This window comes from Lethenteron reissneri, chromosome 26 (genome assembly GCF_015708825.2).
Source record: "Lethenteron reissneri isolate LAM-NWPU_2019-01 chromosome 26, ASM1570882v1, whole genome shotgun sequence".
In the NCBI taxonomy this organism is placed as follows: Eukaryota; Metazoa; Chordata; class Hyperoartia; order Petromyzontiformes; family Petromyzontidae; genus Lethenteron; species Lethenteron reissneri.
In genome coordinates this window covers 5,255,645-5,278,879 of record NC_083804.1, presented here as the reverse complement: position 1 = coordinate 5,278,879, position 23,235 = coordinate 5,255,645, and the positions used below count along the sequence as shown (strand labels likewise).

General features: G+C 45.6%; 1 protein-coding gene across 1 annotated transcript in view; it reads left to right on the top strand.

Moving 5' to 3' along the window:
* The window catches only part of LOC133347535 (homeodomain-interacting protein kinase 2-like), a 33,116-nt gene that overhangs the window by 6,245 nt on the left and 3,636 nt on the right, over positions 1-23,235 (top strand). The window contains exons 2-16 of the mRNA XM_061559875.1: positions 6,730-7,460; positions 8,127-8,249; positions 8,673-9,052; positions 9,354-9,477; positions 10,156-10,275; positions 11,577-11,663; positions 12,121-12,305; positions 14,808-14,955; positions 15,818-16,022; positions 17,187-17,365; positions 17,968-18,068; positions 19,619-19,936; positions 20,710-21,006; positions 21,337-21,521; positions 22,990-23,108. Of these exons, the coding sequence (XP_061415859.1) occupies positions 6,730-7,460; positions 8,127-8,249; positions 8,673-9,052; positions 9,354-9,477; positions 10,156-10,275; positions 11,577-11,663; positions 12,121-12,305; positions 14,808-14,955; positions 15,818-16,022; positions 17,187-17,365; positions 17,968-18,068; positions 19,619-19,936; positions 20,710-21,006; positions 21,337-21,521; positions 22,990-23,108 (3,302 nt within the window). The remainder of the gene's footprint in view (positions 1-6,729; positions 7,461-8,126; positions 8,250-8,672; positions 9,053-9,353; positions 9,478-10,155; positions 10,276-11,576; positions 11,664-12,120; positions 12,306-14,807; positions 14,956-15,817; positions 16,023-17,186; positions 17,366-17,967; positions 18,069-19,618; positions 19,937-20,709; positions 21,007-21,336; positions 21,522-22,989; positions 23,109-23,235) is intronic.

The window sequence follows — 23,235 nt, the reverse complement described above, 5'->3', positions numbered from 1 at the left end:
ACCCTTTATTACTCATAAATAAACTAAAATCTACATTAATACAAAGATGTGTTGTCATTTAAAGCTAGGACAATTCATACTTGAGTGAACGTCACTACAATAAAATGTTAAAAGTACTGAGGTAAAGTGTCAAGAGTTTGTTACTTTGTGTGGCTAACTTGGCATACAATGCAGGGTGACTTGTAGCAGTGTTAAGCTACAAGAATACCAGGACACGTTTATAATTTAGATTCCCAGTTTAAGTGAGTCAGGTCATTGCTGTAGCCATTTGTTTCCATAACTTAGTAAGGAGGTGCATTGATTTAATAAATGGTGGCTGGCCCATCCAAACCCTATCCTACAAAGTCATTATGGTTCATGAGACAAAATAGTGGTTGTGGTTTATTAATAATTTTATTAAAACTCGATTATATATTAACCTGCGCTTATAAATAATATTGCATCTTTAGTACCAGCTTAGTAGCTGACTGTGCATTCTAGAGATGCAATTATGTGGGATAAATCAATAATGAGTCATGTGGCGGGCAGCAGCTGGATGTGTGGCAAAATTGGGCATTTTGTATGTCTGTAATCCCCATGAACAACGTGTACATCTAAAATCCCCATGAACGACGTGGCGTGGGGAGGGGTTCATCCAGCAGTGGCATTGGCAGAGGGTTAAACACGTTCAAATTTGTTTTCAAAGCCTTGAAAGCTTTCTACGAAGTCGTTTGAAATTTGCCCAACTTTTTGTTTTCTTAGACCATGAAAGTTACAATCCGGTGGTAGCAGATGGTTACATAACCCATGTGTATCTGATATATAGTCCAGCATATTATATTTAGGGCTAAATGTTTTGACAGGTGACAGGGAAAAGAGTTTATTTCTATGCGCACAGGGACAGCACAATTCATTTTAAGTGCATTCTGAACGCAGGAAATTGGGGTTTACATCACTTTAATGACTCAAAACTAGTTTGACTTGTGCATTGTCATCTTACATTCAATCATAACTACTGGGTCATAAATTGAGTACCACTGTGTGGGAATTCAAAGTGATCTTAATATTGAGAAAATATCTCATGCAATGGGAATTTAGAATTTAAACTAAACAATTTCAATCGACACTTTTATATTTTACCAGGTAAGGCCCACTGAGCTATATTGCTCGTCTTCAGATGCGACCTGGCCACAAATTTTAGCTCAGCGAAGTGTTTCTAAATTTCAAGCGAACAGCTGGGGGCTCTGGAGAAAAAACCACACAACCACGGGGAGAACACGCAAACTCCAAATATGCAGGCGTGAGGGTCGGGATTAAACTCACGACCTCCTGTATAACAGGCGAGGTAGTGAACATCTCACCATCGTGGAATTGTCTCCCTTTGAGTGGCCTGAACATTGTTCTAATGAAATCTGCTCCTGTATTTTGTATTCAGCAGTGCTGGAAATGTTTCAAAACTGGCTTTGAGGCAGCACTTGCTAACGACAAGGCCGTCCAGCTGTCCCGGGGCTTAGATGGTTGTACACATAATTCGGAAAGCTGCTTGCAGACTCCTTTGTAATGCTTGTAAAAGTGTCCACAATACAACTGTCCCCAAGGCTACGCACGGACTAACCATTCACTAGGGCATTCAATTCAGCAGTGTCTCATTGTCTTCAATGCATATTCTCACTCCATTTAATCTTGTAGATCTCATGTCCCACATTTCTGAAAACTACATCTCAACCATTGTTGAGCTCCTTCCCGTCTACTCCACCTATTGTCTATAATAATCTTCTACTAGGCATCTACTTCCACATCTTCATCACATTTTAGGGTTTTACTAAATGCCATTGGTTTTTATTGCATCTGATTGCATGGCCTATACATTTGTTTACTTTTTCTCCACTGAATGCTTCTTAATTGTGCATTTTATTTTCATAGAATTTTATTTTTATCTTATCCCCAAATGGTCTTCTGATTGCGCTGTCAGCAACCTGCCACGAGATGAAGCATCCATTCAGACCTCTCACAGAGCATTGTAACCCTAAATGTTAGAGAATGATGGGACGGAAGTGGATATCACAGAGCTAACTCTGAAATTCCTTCAAATGTAGGGAGCAGCACCTTTCTACCCACCCTGCCACAGATAGCAATGTTTGTCATGAAAGTCAAATCAATGTTTTATTCTCAGTGCTGGAGTTTAGCAAAATGAATGCATTTGATTCTAATCTTACGTAATAAATTATTTGTGTTATTTTTGTGTCGCGTATGTGGTTGTGATCCTCTCAATTATTTAGCAGTTGGGCAATAACTGTTAAGCTTATTATGGCTATCTCAAGTGTAATATCAGTAGCCTGTTTCGAGCATAATATCGCAATTCTTCTTTTATCCTATGACAGGATGGAAAAGCAACAGTTTTGAAACGTGTGATAGTTGAATGCTAAGTTTTTTTTCAACCACTGCCCACTTGTTTTATTCACTGGCAGCATTTTAGATATGCAGCAGGCTACTCTTGAAGCTGTCTTCTGTCTCACAAACCTTGACATGAACATATCAGCATTGCACATAACACCCTGCTATAGGAAAGAAGAGGATTGTCTATTATAGAGATTTTCCAAAAACAGTTAAGATTTTCCACCTCCAGTGGTACCGACAAGTGTAATATCTAGTCTGAGTCCACAAAATAAAATGTAACTTAAGCTGCTTTAGTTGTGACCTTAAGATAATCTCTAGTGTAGTAGCAGTCATCTGCTTTAATATAATAGCACGAGCTCTGAGTATTTATAGTGTACCAGCTTGCAATGGTGTTCTTCAGTGTAAAATCAGTAATTTGGTCGAATGTAACAGCAGTTGTCTCGAGTGGGAATTCCGTAGCCTGTCCCGTCCGAATAATCCAAAAATAATGAATGGTACTGTCCTTGATATTGACAACCCTGCCATGTGATGGTTAAGTCCTGGCATGGAATATCACAAGGTTGCATAATGTGTGTGTGGGTTTGGACAGTGGTAGTGTAGCGGTTAGCACGCTGCGCTACATACCCGGTGACCAGAGTTCGATTTGTGCTTATGGCCAACTTATTTGAACTGGTCCTGGGCCTTCCCTACGTCGGCTCAAATTAGTTCCTGGTGTGGTGTGTCAACATCGCCTACTAGGGAGGCAAAGGCGGTCGGGCATGGTGCTGGGCACTCACCACCCCCTCATGTGCCGTGCCGGCCTTCATAGATGCTCGCTTTCATCACTTGCCCCAAAAAGTTTGTTAAGGCTATACTGGGTATTTTTTATAATGCATGTACGTGTGATGTAAGGACGATGGCTCCCTCCTCAGGTATACATGGTGGTTTTTGCATTGTGCTGGGATCCCTACCGACCAGGGTTTGCTTCTACACCATGCACATTGGCAGTGGCAATGATCTGAACTTGGTTTATAAATAACTAGCGGGAAGCACCTGGCGTTGCCCGGGGGAAAAATTAATTGAAAAATTTCTCAACTTAAAAACATAACAGACACAAATGAAAAAAAAAAACTTTGATCAATCGGCCTATTCCCGTTTAATCGATACCACAAACGCTCACCAGATATCGTTTCTCGCCACACACATCATGGTCATTCCACCCCCCCCCCCCCCAAATACAAAAGTCTATTTTTATACGTTTTACATTGTGTACGGTATGGGAGATAGCCACGTGCCAAATTAAAAGTGTGTTACCTATTTCCCCCCCCCCCAGCCGCGCATTTGTGCTGGGATACACGGCCTATGCGGAGGGTTGGGGGATGCGTGACGTCAGCAGGCACACTGCGTCACGCTGCCGCATGCGGGTGACATGACAGATATGTGACGTCATCGCTCATTTGCGTGCAAAATATATCCATTATTGCCCCCCCCCCCTCCAAAAATACAAACGTCTATTTTTAAAATGTTTGCATGGTGTATAGTCTGGAAATTACCCACGTGGCAAATTTCAAGTTTGCATGTCGGGAAGTATGCTAAACATTTTGAACAGACACACAGATTCACAAATTTCCCTTTTATATTTAAATAATTATTTACAACTCTTTGTCGAATCTCTGCTGGATGAAGGCCTCACAATGCTTGGTCAGTGATGGTGGTTGTTTGGCCATACTTCACCTCGCTGGTCATTGTTGCAGTGTTGTGAAGGGAAGAACCCAATTCCATTTCAGATATCACTCCTCACTGATGTTAGCCGTGGCTGGGTGTCAACACTCAGCTCGGCTACGGGTTATTAGCGCAGTGTACTAATTACTCTGCCACCACTCCCGCATCTGGTTTATCTCTTGTTTGTTTTGCCAAATTGAGTACATGCTCTGGTATGTAAATATTGGTGCAGGTGGGGCACACAAAGACATCGGAGAGTGGTGCTCGTTATGCCAATGCCTTAAGTGCTCTGTCAGTCTCAACAGCTACACACTAATTGCACTTGCCTGTATCAGATGATCTTCGTCTTGTATATGTATGTGTCGATGTCAGTGGCTTTGGGATCTATACGTGTGTATGTGTGCGTGTGTGGTTATATAGTACGTTTAAACATGAAGGTAACGGTATAAGTTTTCATTCATGATGTGGAAATGGAATTTTTTTAACGAGTTTACATTCTGTCTGAACATCATGTCTCCATTATGAATGTTAGCTATTTTAAATACGTATTTATGCCATTCCATTTGAAAATAACGGTTTGTGCCTTGATTAAAAATAAATGTTTGGTAGTCGTTGCTGGCATCCACAGGACTATTTACTGTTAACATTGCCTATGTTGAGGATAAATGGTCCAATAAACAATTACAACATGATTTTGAAAGAATATTTTTTTGTAATAATTTGCACAATAATATTAGGCTGTCCTGCACACATGCAAGGTATTGTCGGTAAAATCGCATAATGCTGCACAACGTTAGAAAATGTCACCTTGGGTTCTATTGTTTGTCACGTACAAATTTTAAAGTAACATGTATGTAAAACCATAGTGTTCGTATGTGCCTTGATGTCAGTTCTTCATGGCAGCAGCACCGACCATAATATCTTTGCTATATACATAACGTGGCGAGCCTCGCGTTTTTGAGTTCTGTAGAATTAGCTAGCATTGCCAGTCTACTCTCTTTAACTCGGCATTTGCCAAAGGTTACCTGGTTAAACATTTTCATGTGGGTATCAACATTTGACAACAGTTGAGAAATGCCCAGAATATGGGTTGCAGCCAAGGGTGTTGGAGGAATATTATCGGACTGGAAATCACTTAGCTCTACTGCCTTTGAAGTCTGTATAATCACAGGTTTTGGATAACTGCCCCCAACAGCAGCGCCGAGTCCCTTGAGAGAGAGAGAGCGATTTATCCCCAAGGCTTAAATGCGGCATCTCTGAGGGGGGCAGCTTCTGTTCCAAGACAGGAATAACCCCGTCAGAGACGCCACCACACAACATCTCTCCCTGCACATTCTTGGCTCATAAGTTAGCAATGGCTATTGCTGATGAAAGCACAGTTGATTATTGATAGAGGGTGAGTTTCAGGGGCTAAACGGTAGGGTTTGATGTTGGAATGCTGGATTGATAATACGATATTTACATTAAATTGCTGATAAACATATGGTGGGAGCTTTTGTGCACGCAATGCACATTTTTGCGTGTTGTTAAAATAAACCAATAAACAGATTATAAACAACTGGTCATGACACGTGTAGGTAATTAAATAATTTTCCAAAGATGTAATTACTATATTTTTTGGTTGGAAACCTGTTATTAGTTGTCCACTGATGGACGGTTTAAACGGTGAATTATATCGCAATCATCTCAGCTGTTTGTGGTATTTTATGTGGGGCATGATTACTACTTATTTTTGAGTTTTTTGGAGGTTGATTGAGGAGGGAGCATAGACATTGGAGTGTGGTACAGTCCAGAAAAAAAAATTTCCCGACTGCCCTCTTTTGCAAAGGCCATAACACCATTTATTTATCGTACAGCATTGGGAAACATGCGCTATATAATTATTCACCGTTATTGTGGATGAACAAAGTTCCATAATAGAAGAGTTATCTGTCAAGCCTATCGATCCCCCGCCTATATTTGGCCAAAGTCACTTGGGTTCCTTAAGCTTCAAGTATGGTAGCCATGTACCTCATAGCATATCGCATGGAGTGGATGTTATGCTCAGAAACTTGGGAACTTAGCTGCAGCAACAACATGATTATCAAAATTTACTTTTTTTTATACTGTCAATTTCATTTTCAAAACCTTAGGCTGCTGATAAACAATTATCATTTCTTATCCGCTTACTCAAAGAGCATTATGAAATTCGAAGTGTTATGCTGTATATATGCACTCATATTTCACCATTGGATTATATACCAGACTTGAATCTACACTAACTGGGTGGGTTGGACCAATCTGGGAATAAACAGTTCATGCTATATACATGGACCAACGTGAACAAACAAATCAATTGTGGAAAAGGGGAACGTAGGAGTAGAGTGGGAGAGTGCATGGAGAAGAATGGGCCAAGAGGGGTAATTGCACTGGAGCAAGCGTTGCACATTGTTGGAGGCATGGCATGTTTGCCGCAAGCCTCACCCAATAAAATAAATTCTGCATGCGTGCAGCCCATCGGGCATGTGGCTGAATGAGAATGTGGTTTATCTGGGAATCTTTCGTATCAGAAGAGAGTTATTGTTGAAAGCATGTTTGTTATTTCTGATGCTTCACAATCGTAGTGCCATGTGACTGATGTTTGCCTCTCCACTGTGGATCCCCACTCCCAAGGCATGGCTTCCCAGGTGCAGGTGTTCTCCCCACACTTGGGAGCCTTCTTCAGCGCCAAGAAGCTCAAGGTGGAGTCCAGCGGCTACGGCTGCCATGACGGCGCCGCCGCGTACCGCCGTAAGTACCAGCACCAGCACCACGGACACCCGGCCTTCCGGCCCGTTGGCGCTGCTGCTGCTGCTGCTGCTGCCGCCACTGCCAGCAACCCCGGCTCGTCGCTCCTTCCACACGACGGCGGAGGCTCGGGGCCACTCGCGGGCGGCATCGGTGGACCAGGCCCACCAGTCGGAGGGGCCTTACCAGGTGGGGCAGTCGTGCCGGGAGCTGCGGGTGGGGGCCCCACACACAGCCTGATGCGGCGCAGCACAGTCAGCCTGCTGGACACCTACACGCGTTGCGGGCTCAAGCGCAAGAGCGAGGAGCTGGACGCTTGTGCCGCTGCCGCCGCTGCTGCTGCTGCCACCACCGCCGGCGGTGGTGGTGGCGGCGCAATGGGGGGCGGCAGTGGTTGCACAGGTGGTGGGAGAGGAGGTGGCAGCAGCGTGCTGATGGTCGGCGAGGAGCCACCTCTGCATGCAGCGCCACCGCTGCTGCAGAGCAATGCAGGTGGAGGTGGAACGGTGCCCGGGGGTGGCGCGGGTGGCGGAGGGAAGGCCGGGGGGCCAGCCGCGGATGGGGACTACACACTGGTGCAGCACGAGGTCCTGCGCTCCATGACCAACAGCTATGAGGTATGGGTCAGTGGTCTGAGGACAAGTGTTGGAGCACTGTTTGCGTAATATTCAGTGATGGCCCTTGGGTCATCATCGCTCTAATGTAAAAATAAGGGCCCTGGATGAGACATGGTTAGACCGTGTAACATTGCAGTTAGAAGTGAACATGCAGGATATACATTTTTCATGTGAAGTCATTTCTTTTGGCTGCATTTCGGTTGTGAAGCTGCTTACGACTGGTGGAAATGTAGCATGTGAGTTTAAATCTCATCCAGGGCCATCCCAGATACATCATTATAACTCCTGGGTTATAAATTGAGTATTTACATCAATTGGATTGCGCATATCATGTCACAGGAAGGGAACGTGGTCAGTGGGCAAGAGTAAAGACAAATATGTTCATTGGTACAATATGAGAGATGGCAAAGGCTTGAGGAGGCCTTCATCCAGCAGTGGATTGATCCTGGCTCATGATGACATTGCTGACTTGATAGACATTGGGTTGCCAGAAGTAAGGAATTGTTTCCACCATGGCAAACGTGTCGGTTCTACCACTGCCTCGACTGCTCACAGAGATGGGAACCGTGTCGTGCTTATTTGAGATGGGGGACACGTCGACTGGCGTGTAATGCTTATGGTAATGAGGACCGGTCACGTGACGTGTTCCCACCCCTCCCCGTGCAGGTGCTGGAGTTTCTGGGGCGCGGTACGTTCGGCCAGGTGGTGAAATGCTGGAAGCGCGGCACCAGCGAAATCGTGGCCATCAAGATCCTGAAGAACCACCCGTCTTACGCTCGACAGGGCCAGGTGAGCCTGGCTGTCCTCTTTTTCCCTCATATCGGCTTTTGCTTCCACCGTGTCCAACGTTAAGCGATTACAAAGATACAGAGAGATGAAAGAGAAATAAGCAGGAAATAGAGATGAGAGAGTTGTAGACCAGATTTTTGGATGAAAGCAAGAAAAAATGCGAACAATAACAGACTTTAAGACAAAGGTACAGATGTTGTGATGTCATGATGACGTATGGCATCACAATGTCTTGTGTGAATTATTTGTCAGGTGACCCACCAACGCACACTAAATATTTTATGTGGTCCACTGAAAAATACAGTTGAAGAATCCTGGTTACTGCAGAGGGGGGGGAGTATTTGACTTCAGATGTAAGTTTGCCTTTCACAGAGACTATATAACTGCCTCCATCTATGTTCCCAATGTGCTCCCTGTGCCCAGGTGGAGGTGGGCATCCTCGCGCGCCTGAGCTCGGAAAGCGCCGATGACTACAACTTTGTGCGCGCGCACGAGTGTTTCCAGCATAAGAGCCACACGTGCCTCGTCTTCGAGATGCTGGAGCAGAACCTCTACGACTTCCTGAAGCAGAACAACTTCAGCCCGCTGCCCCTCAAGTACATCCGACCCGTGCTGCAGCAGGTGGCCAGCGCACTCATGAAGCTCAAGAGCCTGGGTCTCATTCACGCCGACTTGAAGCCGGAGAACATCATGCTGGTGGACCCCGTGCGTCAGCCCTACCGCGTCAAGGTCATTGACTTCGGCTCGGCCAGTCACGTCTCCAAGGCCGTGTGCTCCACCTACCTGCAGTCTCGTTACTACAGGTGGGGAAAGGAGGGAATGGGACGAGGTGGGGGTTAGGCTTAGGAGAGAGTGGGGAAGTCTACAGGTCAGAAAGGGTCCTTTTGTACATGAGCCTTAATTTTTGTAAGTTAGTGTACGTTTCTTTAGCTAAGGGGTGGTGAGTGCTTTGTGTGTTTTTACATATTTCTACAAATGTAAAATGTCTATCTAGACGATTGATTATAAAAAAGCATAATGACAGCCCCTGCTCCTGATGCATATTTAGTATTGGATAATGTGCAGGTGTGTGATCTCTTGCGAACTACATCTATATGTCCTCAGGGCTCCGGAAATCATTCTGGGTCTGCCATTCTGCGAAGCCATCGACATGTGGTCACTCGGCTGTGTCATAGCGGAGCTTTTCCTGGGCTGGCCTCTCTACCCTGGCGCCTCTGAGTATGACCAGGTCAGCCTCTCCTGAGCACCTTGAGTAGATCGTCCCTGAGTGGCCGGGTCCTTGGAAGCTTGCTCTTTGGGTGGTCGAGTTCTTGCAGTAGAGTACTTGGGTGTCTGGCTGTACGGTGGTATGTCAAAAGATGGCTGGGTCTATAGATGGCTGTTACCTGGGTGACTGGATCCATGGGTGACTGGTAATTGAATGGCTGGGTGCCGAAGTGGCTAGACCCTTGGATCGCTTAATGCCAGTTGGGATATTTCACTTGGGGTGGGGGGGGGGGGCTTTTATAGCTGGGTGGTTAGCAACGATTCCTTGCCTGGAATCACAATTCCATTCTTAACATCGAATACTGTTTTTCATTGGATTGCAGGATTTGTGAAATCGTGGGGTGAGCAGAGGGATGTGATGCTGTTGCCATTGTAGCGTCAGAATTAAGGGCAGGTGGTGGCCTGTCCACCCTTGTAGAATCACCATTGAAACGCATTGGCCAATATCTATGTTATATGTTATGGTTGGAGGTTTTTGCCAATGCCTGCTGGCTGGTATTGGGGGTTGATCACCAGAACTTCCACCTGGACCACTAACTACCAGGAGGGATAGCGATGATGGATGAAAGCCTTCATCCATGAGTGGATTGGTCCACGCCTGCTGCTGATGATTGATGGTAATGTGCTTGCAACCTCACAGATCCGCTACATTTCTGCAACTCAAGGCCTCCCACCGGAGCAGTTGCTCAGTGCCGGCACCAAGACGGGGCGGTTCTTCCAGCGCGAGACGGGAGCAGGATACCCTCTGTGGAGGATCAAGGTGCGTGCGCAACGACTTGGTTGTACAGATACAGTTACATTCCCATTTATCCGTGAGCAGATCATCCAGGTTGTGGGTTTAACTGTGTTTGGAACCATATTATTATGATGCGTTGTCTTTGAAAGTAATTGGTCCACACTCGACATTTCTTTAGATTATAGTCTCAAGCGGTGTGGACCAATCTGTTTCAAAGACGATGCATCACATACAACCAGAGCATGTTTTTTTTGCATGTTCACCACAAGTTCATGTGGTTAATGCAGACATGATTCCTTGAAAAAAGGGGTTTCTGTTTGGTGTTTTAACATCTTAACACCTGTTTTTTATTTATATTCTGTGGTTCTTTCTGTTTTATTACCAGCAAGGGTAAAACCTATTCTTCTATTTTGACACTGGCAAGGGAGTTCCCATGATCAAACTACATAACAAGCTTCGGCAATTAACCTTCTTGGCACGCCTGTGCTATGAAGGACAATTGCCTGAAATGTTTCCTATTATAACTTGCTGCCTAATATCTATTTTTCATTTGATATTTAAATTTTAAGGCAGTGTTATTGCCAAATGTATTCGGCTATTTGTGCATGCACACCGCTGCCAATACAGTCGCACAAAATAATTTATAAAAGCAATGTGTATAATCCACCCCTCCCTCAATCACAACCTGGATTACTGCCCACTGAAGGGACAGTTCTCCCTGTGTCTGTCACCAGACCCCATGGTGTTAAAGAGTGAGTGGGGTGGGGGGGGGGGCATTAGAACGGGGAGGATGGGAAGGAGCTGGAGCAGGCCAAGGCCACAGGGTCTTCGTTTGTTTTGGGCATAGGAGAACCGGCAGCTTGTGTCGGCAGGTTTATATTCGTTGCTGGGCCGGTACAGGAATGTTCAGGTCCGATATGAAATGGTGATGGAAAAAAAGTAGCGTAATGCCACTGCTGTTTTCATATGGTGTTTTCTGTTTGGCAAAAATAACGTTTTGGACAAGTAAGTAGTTGGTATCGCCAAGCTTTGAGAATCGTTTTTTCCAGAAGTTAAACTTTTTGGTTTGTTTTCCTAGTATTGGTGAGCTCCTTATGCAATCCAACCTGGCTAAAACAAGGTTTGAGCACAGGCAGACTGGCTTGAAAGTTACAAGTACATCTGTTCTAGTTTGAAACATCATATCAGCTTTTTTTAATTATATGCCTACAACTGCAACTGCACACGGCTTCACTTGGCTCACTCACCCCTGATCGCACACACATAATGAACTCGGAGACGCAAATATCTGTTTGACGGGCGTGCATGGGTGTTTGTCTGTACAGTCCCCAGAGGAGCACGAGGCAGAAACGGGAATCAAATCTAAAGAGGCAAGGAAGTACATGTTTAACTGCCTGGAGGACATGGGCCAGGTGAGTGGAAAAGGTGTTAGGTTTTGGGGGAAGTGTGGTGGTACGTGGAACAGGGAACTGTGTGCTTTCACATTCGTGCCTAAGTAAGGCATAGGCTGATATTCTTTCACATCATCATTAGCCGGCAGGTCCTTCGTCTTCATTATCAGCCATGATCAATCCGCTGCTGGATGAAGGCCTCCACAAGCTGCCACAATCTTCTCAAGGTCTTGTTGTAAAACATGAGCTTATTTCATGCTTTCATCTCCGCAGTGGATATTCTCTCGTGTGTTCACTCCTCTGGCTGCCACACCATCATTAGTCTCAACGATGTACTTGCGATTGACCCTTCGATACATCTTGTGGTCCAAACATGCACCTAGCCTTGCACACGTGCTGCGGTGACGTCGCTGTCGCTTCGTGGTGAATGGCAGCTGTTGTGCTTATGCATCCGAATGGGCTGATGTTGTGCCTGCAGGTGAACCCAGCGTCGGACCTGGAGGGCAGTGACGTGCTGGCGGAGAAAGCCGACCGGCGTCAGTTCATCGAGCTGCTGCGCCGCATGCTGACAATGGACGCCGACAAGCGCATATCGCCGCTGGAGACACTGGCGCATCCCTTCGTCACCATGACCCACCTTGTCGACTTCCCCCGCACCAACCAGTACGCAGTGACCATGCGAGCGATCCCAGACTCGACTCGGACTTTACCCAGCACCTCCAATTAGCACGGTTGGCTAGGCTGCGTATGGTGCGAATGAAGTTCAACATACATAACATACATAAATGAGTACCTAGTGCGGTGTGTAAACATCAGCTCTGGCGAGACAAAGGTAGCAAGGTTGTCATCTCGGCAACAACGACCCCATCATGCGCTGTGCTAGCATTTAATAGGCTTGCTAACAGCAGATACGCAGTTTATATGGGAGTCTGTCCAAAGAGGAAACTTGGATTGGTTCTGCCTTTGGTCTAACACTCTTATATAAGTCGCACATTTCCCCGAGTTAAATCAGTCAGTCTTGGTGCTGTCATTGGCATGATGTGCAAGACTCTGCCCTCTGTTAATATCTGTAAATATAAGATTCCTGGATGGTGGGGCATCTGTTTTTTCTTAACCGTTTTTTTTACTTAAAGCTTTCGTAACTGCAGGAATTCATATTCTTGGGTCTTTCGGTAAAGTCATGTAGATAGGATCCTATCTACGCGGTCTTAATGATTAGTTTTTTTTGGGATATTAGAAATTAATCAAATGCTGTTTAGGTGCTCGTCGAATGTTTCCATGGTCCGATTATACAACCAGGTAACAGAGTTTCAGGTTACAGGGTTGCGCAGGTGCCACTTGAGCCACTTATTTAGGAATCATTTATGCCAACCAGTTGCCATCTAGTGTTAGGAGTTCATTAATTTACACACGATGTGACGCTACTTCATACCTGTCCTTTGAACGATGCAATGCCGTCCTTCGTACAATAGGACAACCACCACCAAATTCCCCTGTCGGTATACTCAAAGCTATCAACAACAGTGCAATACGACCTCCCATCACCCACGGCTCCCTACGCAGCACCCGTAACAAAAGAGGAGTCGTATAGCGACACCGTGATTCATGGTGCTGCCAGTCTTGGATGCAATCCGATCCCATTCAGACTAAATATGATCCCGTTTTCATAAAAGCCTTAGGAATCCTGAATGTTTTCACTTGGTCGAATGAGCCTCGGGTGCTTCCACTGAAACCTAAGATTCCTGAGTAAATAAGTGTCATATAATTATTTACGTAATGGTGTAATGATATAATGTGTTGGCATAATGAAATTGTGAACTACACATATATAGAGTGAAGTAAGTTTAACATAACACAGCAGTATAACATGGCAAAAGAAATATAGTAATACTCATAATTTTAATATTCACGATACCATGCTCACATAATGAGCACATAGGTGCTGTCAAAGGGTTTATTGTGTTTTCCCAGTTGTATTCTCACTGTGCTATATTCGTCATGGCACGAGATGTGGAATCCATTCGTAACTTTTGCAGAGCCTTGCAACTTCATGCATTAGGAAATTGCTCACGGAAGCAGATCATAACAGAACTCCTCTTGAGTGCTGTTCAAGTTACCTTTTACCCTGAATGTGTATCACATTGCTGCCAAATGGATGTTCTTAACTGTCAGAGCTAGACGAGCTAAATTAAGCAAAAATCAAAATTTCAGTGTGGTAGTGAATGTATATATGCAGTCATCGGGGAGTGGGGTGGAACTGGAAACTTACTGCACAATGACAACGCAGTTTAATCACTGGGTCAACCGACTACCTGAATTTGAATTCAGGACCGGCGGAGCCAGTTCAGTGCACCGGACGCCTAAGCCAGCCGGTCTTTTTGTGTCGAGCCTATTTTTGTAATGCTCGTATAATGCTGTCATTGTTACACACCCAACTACCCTTTAGGCATACATAGACCTGAATAGCTGGTGAACGATCATGAATAATTGATTTGTGACTTGATTCATTATGTATGAAACTGTCTGCACGTTTTCAATTCTTAAAAAAAAATTTACTTGACATTTCGATTGTTTTTTTAAATGCTAAAGTTTGCAGAGTGAAACTTTATTTGTTGGAGGAGTATTTCCAATGCTGATATTGATCCCAGGTTTATAGCAATAAGTATTTTTCTTGCGTTGCCTGTAGACGTAAAAATGACATATGCACGCATGCAATATATGCTTGTGACAAAATCTGGCAGTACCTTCCTGCAGGAGACTCTAAAGAGAACCCTTCACAAAAAAACGTAAAATAACATTTAAACAATAAAGTACACTTAGATATTCTTGGTTCTTTCGGTAAAGTCACGTAGAAGGGAAATAATAAAATAATAAAAATATTAAACAATACAAATTCTCACGACGTTTCGACTGCAACACAAGCAATCATCACCTGATGATCATCACCTGATGACGATTGCTTGTGTTGCAGTCGAAACGTCGTGAGAATTTTTATTGTTTTATATTTCTATTTTATTATTTCCCTTCTACGTGACTTTACCGAAAGAACCAAGAATATGAATCCCTGCAGTCACGTAAGCTTTAAATCAAAATACACTTAAATACATCGGGGTGAAATGACGATGTGTTTGTTTTGTTGTTATTGCCGTTTCACCCCGTGCGCAGCATCAAGTCGTGCTTTCAGAACATGGAGGTGTGTAAGCGGCGGCTGCAACTGTACGAGCTGGGGCCCAGCAAGGCCCCATTCCTCGCGCAAGTGGCACAGGGACCGTCGACAAACCTCACGGTCACCTTCAATACCATGCACACACAGGTGAGCGCACGCCACAAGGTCAACGCCAAGTTACCTTGCAGACCGCACCGACTGGCCACGCTTTCCCGCTTGTATGTACGCAACATTGAGATGTTCCACAATGTTCCGTTCCAAGGGTTTATATAACAGTTTTGGTCCAGCGATCTTTTCATGTCTGATCAATTTTTTGAATAACTTTAAATTCCAATTGCGTCTCAAAAGCAGTTCACGGTGAAGCTGATTTTGATTCTAAATGATTAGGTTTCCTAAATGCAACTGCTTTAAACGTTTATCCTTATGTTATACTTGATTCTTATGAATTTTTCACGTAATTTTATGCGTTTTTTGATTTATCTTAATATGTGTTATGAATGCTTTTCTTTACCTGCATGCTTTTTAACTCTTAACTGGTCTTTTTTAATATAACTCTGGACACTTGCCAAAAGCAGATGAGAGCAGGTTGGAGTGCTTTGGTAAACCCAAACTTGATAATAAACAAAAGGAACCTACCAATGTGTCTAAATAGGAATGTTTGTAGTCGGTGTGTATTACCTGCTATAACATGGATCAGAAAGATTGACGCTTGACAAAGAGATTGGAACAAATCTCAAAACACAAAAAAGTAGCATGGAGAATTTTATTATATATTTACGCGATCTAACCCAAAAACCTTTTTGGATAATATTGGTCGCGAAAGCCTAGGTGTTAAACCGAGATGCATTCTTGGCATTACACGGGGAGACAGAAAGAGGAGCACGTATTAGAGAACATGCACAAGTTAAAGCCATCATTTTGACCATTGTGCCGTGCAGTGTGGTTTAAACGAGTTTCTACACGTGGTTTGTGATGGGTGGTATATGGTGCGCCCGTGTGTTGCGTGTAGGCGGCCGGGCCTCAGTCAGCTGGTGGGGCCACGTTGTCCTTGCTGAGCCCGGAGGTCGGCTCCCTGCTGGGCTACCCGTCCGCCCTCTATCAGCCGGTGGCGCGGGGCGGTGTGACGCTGGGCCCCGCAGGGCCCCCTCAGTACCCACCGCGCCACGACACCTACCAGCAGACACTCATTGTGTGTCCGCCTCCTACCTTCACCGGTGAGCGTCGCCACCACCACCACTGTCATTCTGTACTGATTTTCTGACTTGCGGCACAAGTGGTCATTATTGCCGTAAAGATTATTCAAATTACTGCGAAGTAGTTTATTTTGTTTTCTATGCTGGAGTAATTCAACAAGGGGTGTCGCAATGGTTCATGCACTGCACTTTTAACCCTTTAACCTGAGTTGGATTCCTGCCCATGGCTAACAGCAGGGGTGAGTTACACTTGAACTGGTTGTGTACCCTTCGCCCCCGCCTTCTCACCGACTTCTACGGACCAGCATGGTCAAACAACGTCCGTGACTGACATGGCATTGAGGAGGCCCCCATCCAGCAGGAGATTGACAAAGGGCTACCGGATGAAGGCCTCCCAGCAGCCCTTTGTTATGGGGGGGCCTCCCCCCAAACAGTGCAGGTCATGGGAGTTGTTCGACAGGGCTTAACCATGCTGGCCAGTATGGATTGATGAAGGTGGGGAGCATAGATGTGGGAAAATAAGTCTAGTACAATAATGGCTTTTGCTACACCGGCCTCTGTTGCCCACTTTGTTGTATATCCACCCTTCCAAGCTGTATCCGGGCCCATATCCCTGCTTAGCTTCCCGCACCTCCAATTAGCACGGTTGGCTATTTACAGTGTGAAAGAAGCTCCAACATACATACAGCTTCTGAGATCTGATGACTTCAGGCAAATTATAGGTGATGTGATGACAGGTAGTGGAAGAGTAGGTTTCAGTATTGTTTTTGTGTATGTGTAAGGCTGAAAAATATTGTATGACTGTTATAAATTATGAAACAATGCTTTTTAGCTATGAAATTAAAATTACCGAACATGTCGGCCTTTTGATTTAGTGTGTTTGGGGGTGGAGTGGTTGTCGCGCTGTGGTACGAACCTGGTGACCCTGGTTCGATTCCTGCTCATGGCCAACTCCAGTGACGATTATCAGAACCATTCCTGGGCCTCCCCTAGTTCTACTCGGCCTCAAATTTAGTACCTGGTGCAATGTGTGAACATCGCCACTAGGGAGACAAAGGCGGCCGGGCGTGGTGCTGGCCATCCACCCCCTCGTGTGCCGTGCCAGCCTTGATTGGTGCTCCCTAACAGCACTTGCCCCAACAGTCTGTTCAGGCTATACGGGGATCTTTGTGTGTGTGCACGCAGGCCTGCAGGCCTCCCCCAGCAAGCCGCCCGGCTTCTCGGTCGTGAGCCAAGCCCAGCCGCTCACGCTGGCGCCCCAGGGAGGGGGCCTCTTGACCCAGGGAGGGCTGTTGGCACAGGTCGGCGGCACCCTGGTGCTTCCTGCGTACCCGCCTCCCCGCGCCACGCTGCACACTGGCACAGTGAGGACACCAGCACGCACACTCGCACAGTCTTGCATGTGATTATTTTTTGAAGTGTTGTGTGCAATTGCGATGGTGCATTTGAATGTCATCATCATCATCACAGTCTGTGGGCAGATAGCCCAGAGGTCTCCACTGTAGATTTCGTTTCCACTCTTTCCTCTGTCTTGTACCAATATGGTCAAGTGGTGCACATATTTCTGGCACCAATCTCTGATGTGGTCAATCCATTCTTGATGGCATCAATCTCTTATATCATCAAGCATTTAAATGTGGATGATTGATATTATGCGTGGTTATGCTTAGTTGTTGTTTGTGTCGATTTGTGTGCCAGTATTGTGGTTATGTGCATTCATAATTGAGTGTTTAATTGTGGCCGTGTATATAAGTGGGAGTACTTGTGTAACGGTGATTGTGTATATCTTTTTAGGTGTGTGCATTGGTCATTTGTGTAGTTGTCGTTGTGTTTTTGTAGTTGTGAATGTAGGTATGACTGTTATTGTCATTCTGGCTATGTGTGCAATTGTGATTGTAATTTGAATGTGTATCTGACTGTGGTGACGTGTGTTATTGTGGTCGTGTTGTATTTGGATGCTGTGCAGGCATGGCCCAGCGGAGCCCAGCAGATTCTCCTGCCAACCTGGCAGCAGTTGGCCGCTCCCCCACCTCCTCCGGTTCTCGCCGAGTCCCTCACCGACTGGAGGTAACCTCGCCTCATTACGTCACTTCACACGTGATGCCACACCCCTAGTATTGCCGCGATGTCATTTTTAACAAAACTATTTGGTATGAATTTTAACGATATGATATTTTAACAAAACTAACGATATAATTATCACGGTTTTCATATCGTCTATACCATAGCATTAACATATCACACAACCCTACACACTACAACAGCATGTGTATCATTTGCCACTGCACAAAACCATACTGTACCAATACTCTGCACTACTACGTCGTGCCAAACTCAAAAATGTTGGTGTCCCTTTGCAGAATCGGTCATTGGCAACTTCTCATCTCCATGAGAAATTGTCTTGCTGCAGTGATGGAAATCCACATTTCCAGTGTTAGCCATTTCTTAGATAAATTACTGCTCACTTTCCACAAAGCGGTTTGCATTTTTTTTTCTGAATGTCGGGTTGGCGCATGCATCGGTCATCATTCACAGTGTTTCTTTCCTTGCACCTGCGGAGGGGAACTTTCAACACAGACAACAGTGACCCCTAATGGCCGCATATCATCGCATTCCCTTAACCCGCTGCTTGGACGCTTGTGTCATATTTATCTCTACATGTATCACTGGGCAGCAAGAGTTTAACACTCCAGATTAGTGTATAAACCTAATTAGGCTATAAAGTTGTAAAACACTCAATTTGTAGCACGTGTTTAATTGCAGAAAGAAATTTCATTTTAAAAATCCCCAAGTGCAGCCCATCCTACATCCGCTTTTGAAGCTGTTATCTACAAATCATTTTCTATAGAAGTTTTGAAACTGGTAAGCTAGAATAATTAATTTATAAATATGATATTCCCCGAACTAGGAGAAGACTGGGTAATTGTCAGTCATGTTAAAAAGCTGTAGAGTAGATACTTAATAGAGTGATCATTGTCTCTAGATTCTTAACTCTATCTTGGAATTCTGTCTTTTATTTCTTATCTCGTTGAATTTATATTTATCCTTTCTACTTCTTGTATCACGGAGTGTCTGTGTTATTCATCACGTGTAATATTATACTATATTACGTATAAAGAATACTTAATATTGATCTCTTTTTCCCTCTTAATAAGGCAGTACTATTGACGAATATGAGGTCACTTTTATTTGATAATTGTGTTTTGCTCCTGCTGCAGCCAGATACCTCGGTTCACTCTTGCAAATGAGGCTAACTTTAACTCTAGGGTTCTAATCTAATCTAATCTGATCCCACTGGTTACAAACTTGCTGTATTTTCACTCGTATCAATGTTGTAAAGTTTTGTTTCAAGCAACCAAAAAAATTTATTTTTAAAACGATGTAATTCCAGATATTGTGGTCGTATTGCTTGACCACAAGACTAGGATTAGCCAATCATTCACTCATTGCCTTCCAGTGTGAGAGACTGGTTATCAAATAGGAGATTTCTCAGGAGGGAAAAAAACAGCATCCAAATTATGAAAGGCAAATTGGCTGGCAAGAAATATTGTTGCATTCGGCAAGTAAACACACTTCCAGTCTCAACTTGACTTCCACCTGCTGCATGTTCTGTACAGGGCACCTCACCCGCACCGAGCGTCGTACGGGGCGCTGGTGCAGCAGCCACCGATCCTGGCAGGGCGCGTCACGCTCCCTGGAGGACCCCCCCTCGGTGTGGCTGTCGGGGTCGGAGGCGTGGCAGGGCCACACGTGATGCAGCAGCAACAGCAGCAGCATCAACACCAGCAGCATCAGCACCAACAGCAGCAGCATCAGCACCAACAGCAGCAGCATCAACAGCAACAGCGGCACCAACAGCAGCACCACCACCAGCAGCACCAGCAGCCCCCATCGCTGGTTCACGGCACACGCAAGCACAAGCCCAAGTCTTGCCGGTGAGTGCACGCACGTGATTGTACACAAGCTTTTACGCCCGATTTTCAGCATATGTATATGCAAGTACACTAGCATTTGTTAACGTTGACATGTACCTTACTTACAGGTAGCACATGCAGAACCGCACAGGTACACATACACAGGTGCATGCAATAGCAAGCAGATGTCTACAAGTGCGTGAAAAGCAAGCATGCAAGAACTCTCTCACTGAAAAGTTGACATGTACTGTTACACGTGCACACGTGTGTGTATATGGACAACACACTGAATATACGTACATGTTGCACTCAAAGCTGCACCGACACACGTCCATGTGTGTTTGGGAAGAGAACAAGAGTAGGACCTCGTTTGCTCTGACTATGAATGACCGCTTCTCTATAACAGGGCTGCTGGGGAACATTTTCTTTCCCGTGGCTAATTCGCACTTTCATTTACTAACACAAGGCCCTGGCAGTGACGGAAGTGACCTGAGCATGCTAAAATTACAAACACGAGTTTGTCAGGTCAGAAATATTCCCCTCTGTTACCCAATTAGTGCGGCTAAGATGCATTGACAGACAAATATCATTTGCGGGCCGTTTCAAACTAGCGTGTCGTGTGGCTGCAAGACTGGGTGACATGAAGTTGTGGATCGGATAGAGCCCACGGCCGATAGATTCCCAAGCCCTGTGTGCAACTTTAACATTGCTTCTTGAGACACGAAGTAAAATCGTATTGCGTTTCTGCGTTCACGTGCCTTCCGTTCTACACTCTGCGTTCCGCGCGTGCGCAGTGCTGCCTGCAGCCAAACCGGGGGGGAGCACAAGCGGAGCAACAAGGAGAACTGCTCCCCGCCGACGCCCCCTCTGGCCCCCTCGGGATCCGCCGCCACCGCGCTCCTCCCGCACTGCACGGTGGTGCGCGGGAGCCCCCCGTCTCAGGGCAGCAGCTCTGGCGCAGTGTGGTGCGCCCCGCCCGGGGCCCACCGGGGCGCCCACACCATCGTCATCACGGACACGCCCAGCCCCAGCACCAGCGTCATCACCATCAGCAGCGACACGGACACGGAAAGGGAGGAGCGCACGTGCAGGTGCGGGCTGTCGGACCAGCGCCTGAGCTGTTGTTGTTTAAACGTACAGTTGTTCGATTCCCGCTCACGGCCAACACCAGTGACGAATACCTGAACTGGTCCTGGGCTTCTCCCCTATGTCGACTCGGTCTCAATTGAGTACCTGGCGCAATGTGTAAACATCGTCACTGGTGCTGGAGACCCCCACCCCCTTGTGTGCCATGACAGCCTTCATAGGTGCACGCTAACAGCACTTGCCCCAACAGTCTGTAAGGGGATCTTTGTCTATGCACTTGTACTCATGGCGTGGACACGTGTGTTTGGCACTCGTTCCCTTTAATCTGTCTGCAGCCAAGCCAACGGCCACCAGCAGACCCCTATCGGCTGCGTGACGGTGTGCGACTCCCCCGAGAGTGGCTCCCCATCACCCGCAGGCCGTCCGTCGCCCGCAGGGGACTGGGGGTACAGGAAGCTAGCGCCCCCCTCAGCCATGGTGCAGCCCCTGCAGCACCAGCACACAGACAAGATCACTCTCGGTACGTACGGTGCTGCACCATGTACAGGCGGCAGGGTGGTTAGCTGTTAACTACCTCGCCTGGTATATTTGGAATTTTGCATCTTCTCTCTCCCCGTGGTCGCGTGGATTTTTTCTCCGTGCCCTCCGGTTTTTCCCTCCACATTTGTCAACAAAATGCGTTGAGATTATTTGGCTGCGATATATTTCCTCGCGATAATTCACTTCGCTGAGCTATCATTTGTCGCCAGGTCGCTTCGAAAAAAAGAGATGTATATCTCAGTGGGCCTTACCTGTCAAAGAAAAAAAAACGGTTCAATATCTACAATCACCCGTAGGGTGTGAAGTGGATGAAAGAGATCATTGTGACGTTATTTTCAAGAGTAAAGGGGGGCCTTTGTGTGATGTTATCATAGCCCAAATCTAAAATGTGAAATGTATCGTCAATAAAATGGAATTGCTGGTTAGCTTATGTTAGCTTAAACGAGGAAATTAATTACAAACAATCATCATTCTATTGTTGAAATAATGAAAGACGTTTGTCTTTCAAAACATTATTGACGGAATGACCGATTAGAATTGTTTATGTAATTCCAGCATCCCTCCATATTAAATGTGCCCATTTTCCAGGTGAGGTGACATTTGCCCTTTCCAAGAACAAACTCAGTGTAAAAATAGTACTTGTATGCCATTCTTTTGGCGTGTAAGTTCTCGAGTTATAAATGCAATTACAAACCTCTTCCAATACATCAATAGTATTATACTGATTGTTTTCAAGCAGTTAATGTTTTATCGTGAAATAATTTTCTATGCTGAGGAAGATTGTTTTCTTTTTTTCTGAATTGACATTCATGTTGTAGTAGGTTTTTACCCTTTTAAAAGGGTAAAAACCTACTACTATATTTTGCCACTGGTAAAAGAGATCTCATAGTGACATTCATGTTACGTATGATCTTTGCATCCCAGGTCTGCCTTGCAAACACGTTTTACTGTCCTGATGCCCTCTCGCATGGCTAATAAGTCGGTGCTGTGCATCGGCACCACTTCTGCGGAGACAAGCTTGGCCGACGCATTTTGCGTTTGGCTCATGCTTGGTATCCAACTGGCTGTTTGTAATAGTGCCTTGCCAACAGCACTTGCCCCCAACCTTCTTCAAGTGGTGACCCTCTTCCAAGATGTGGCTAGTGAGAGCTCCCAGAATGGACCCACCGAGCTATGATCGGTCTTAGCTCGCCTACACGTAAAGAGATTCTAATGAGAGATGAAATAGTGACCTGTAGATGAGCGATCCAGATGATTGGTCACATGCACAGATGTTGTGACGTCACGGTGCCATGTCAAGTGATAACATCTATACACCTGACATGACATCGCGTGGCCCACCAGAACACGCTTATTTTATTATGTTGCCTGCCAAAATATACATTTCAAGCGCCTTAGTTTAAGACTAAATTGGGTGTCATTGTATATGTGTGTGTGTGCGCCAACAGATGCATGTGGTGTTGGGGGCCGGGGAGTCAGGTTAGGTTTGCCGGGGGCTGGGCAGCATGGCCTTCCTCACCGGGGAAGCCACAGTCAGCACCAGCAGCAGCCCTTGAACCTCAGCCAGGTGAGAGCTGTAACAAAGAGAAGTTCCCTGGTGGCTCGGGGAACCCTGGACTCTTGTCCAATGCATAATTAGCTTTGTTCTTGCGCATGGCTGTGTGTGTGTGTTTTTTTTTGCATCCTTGCTTTAG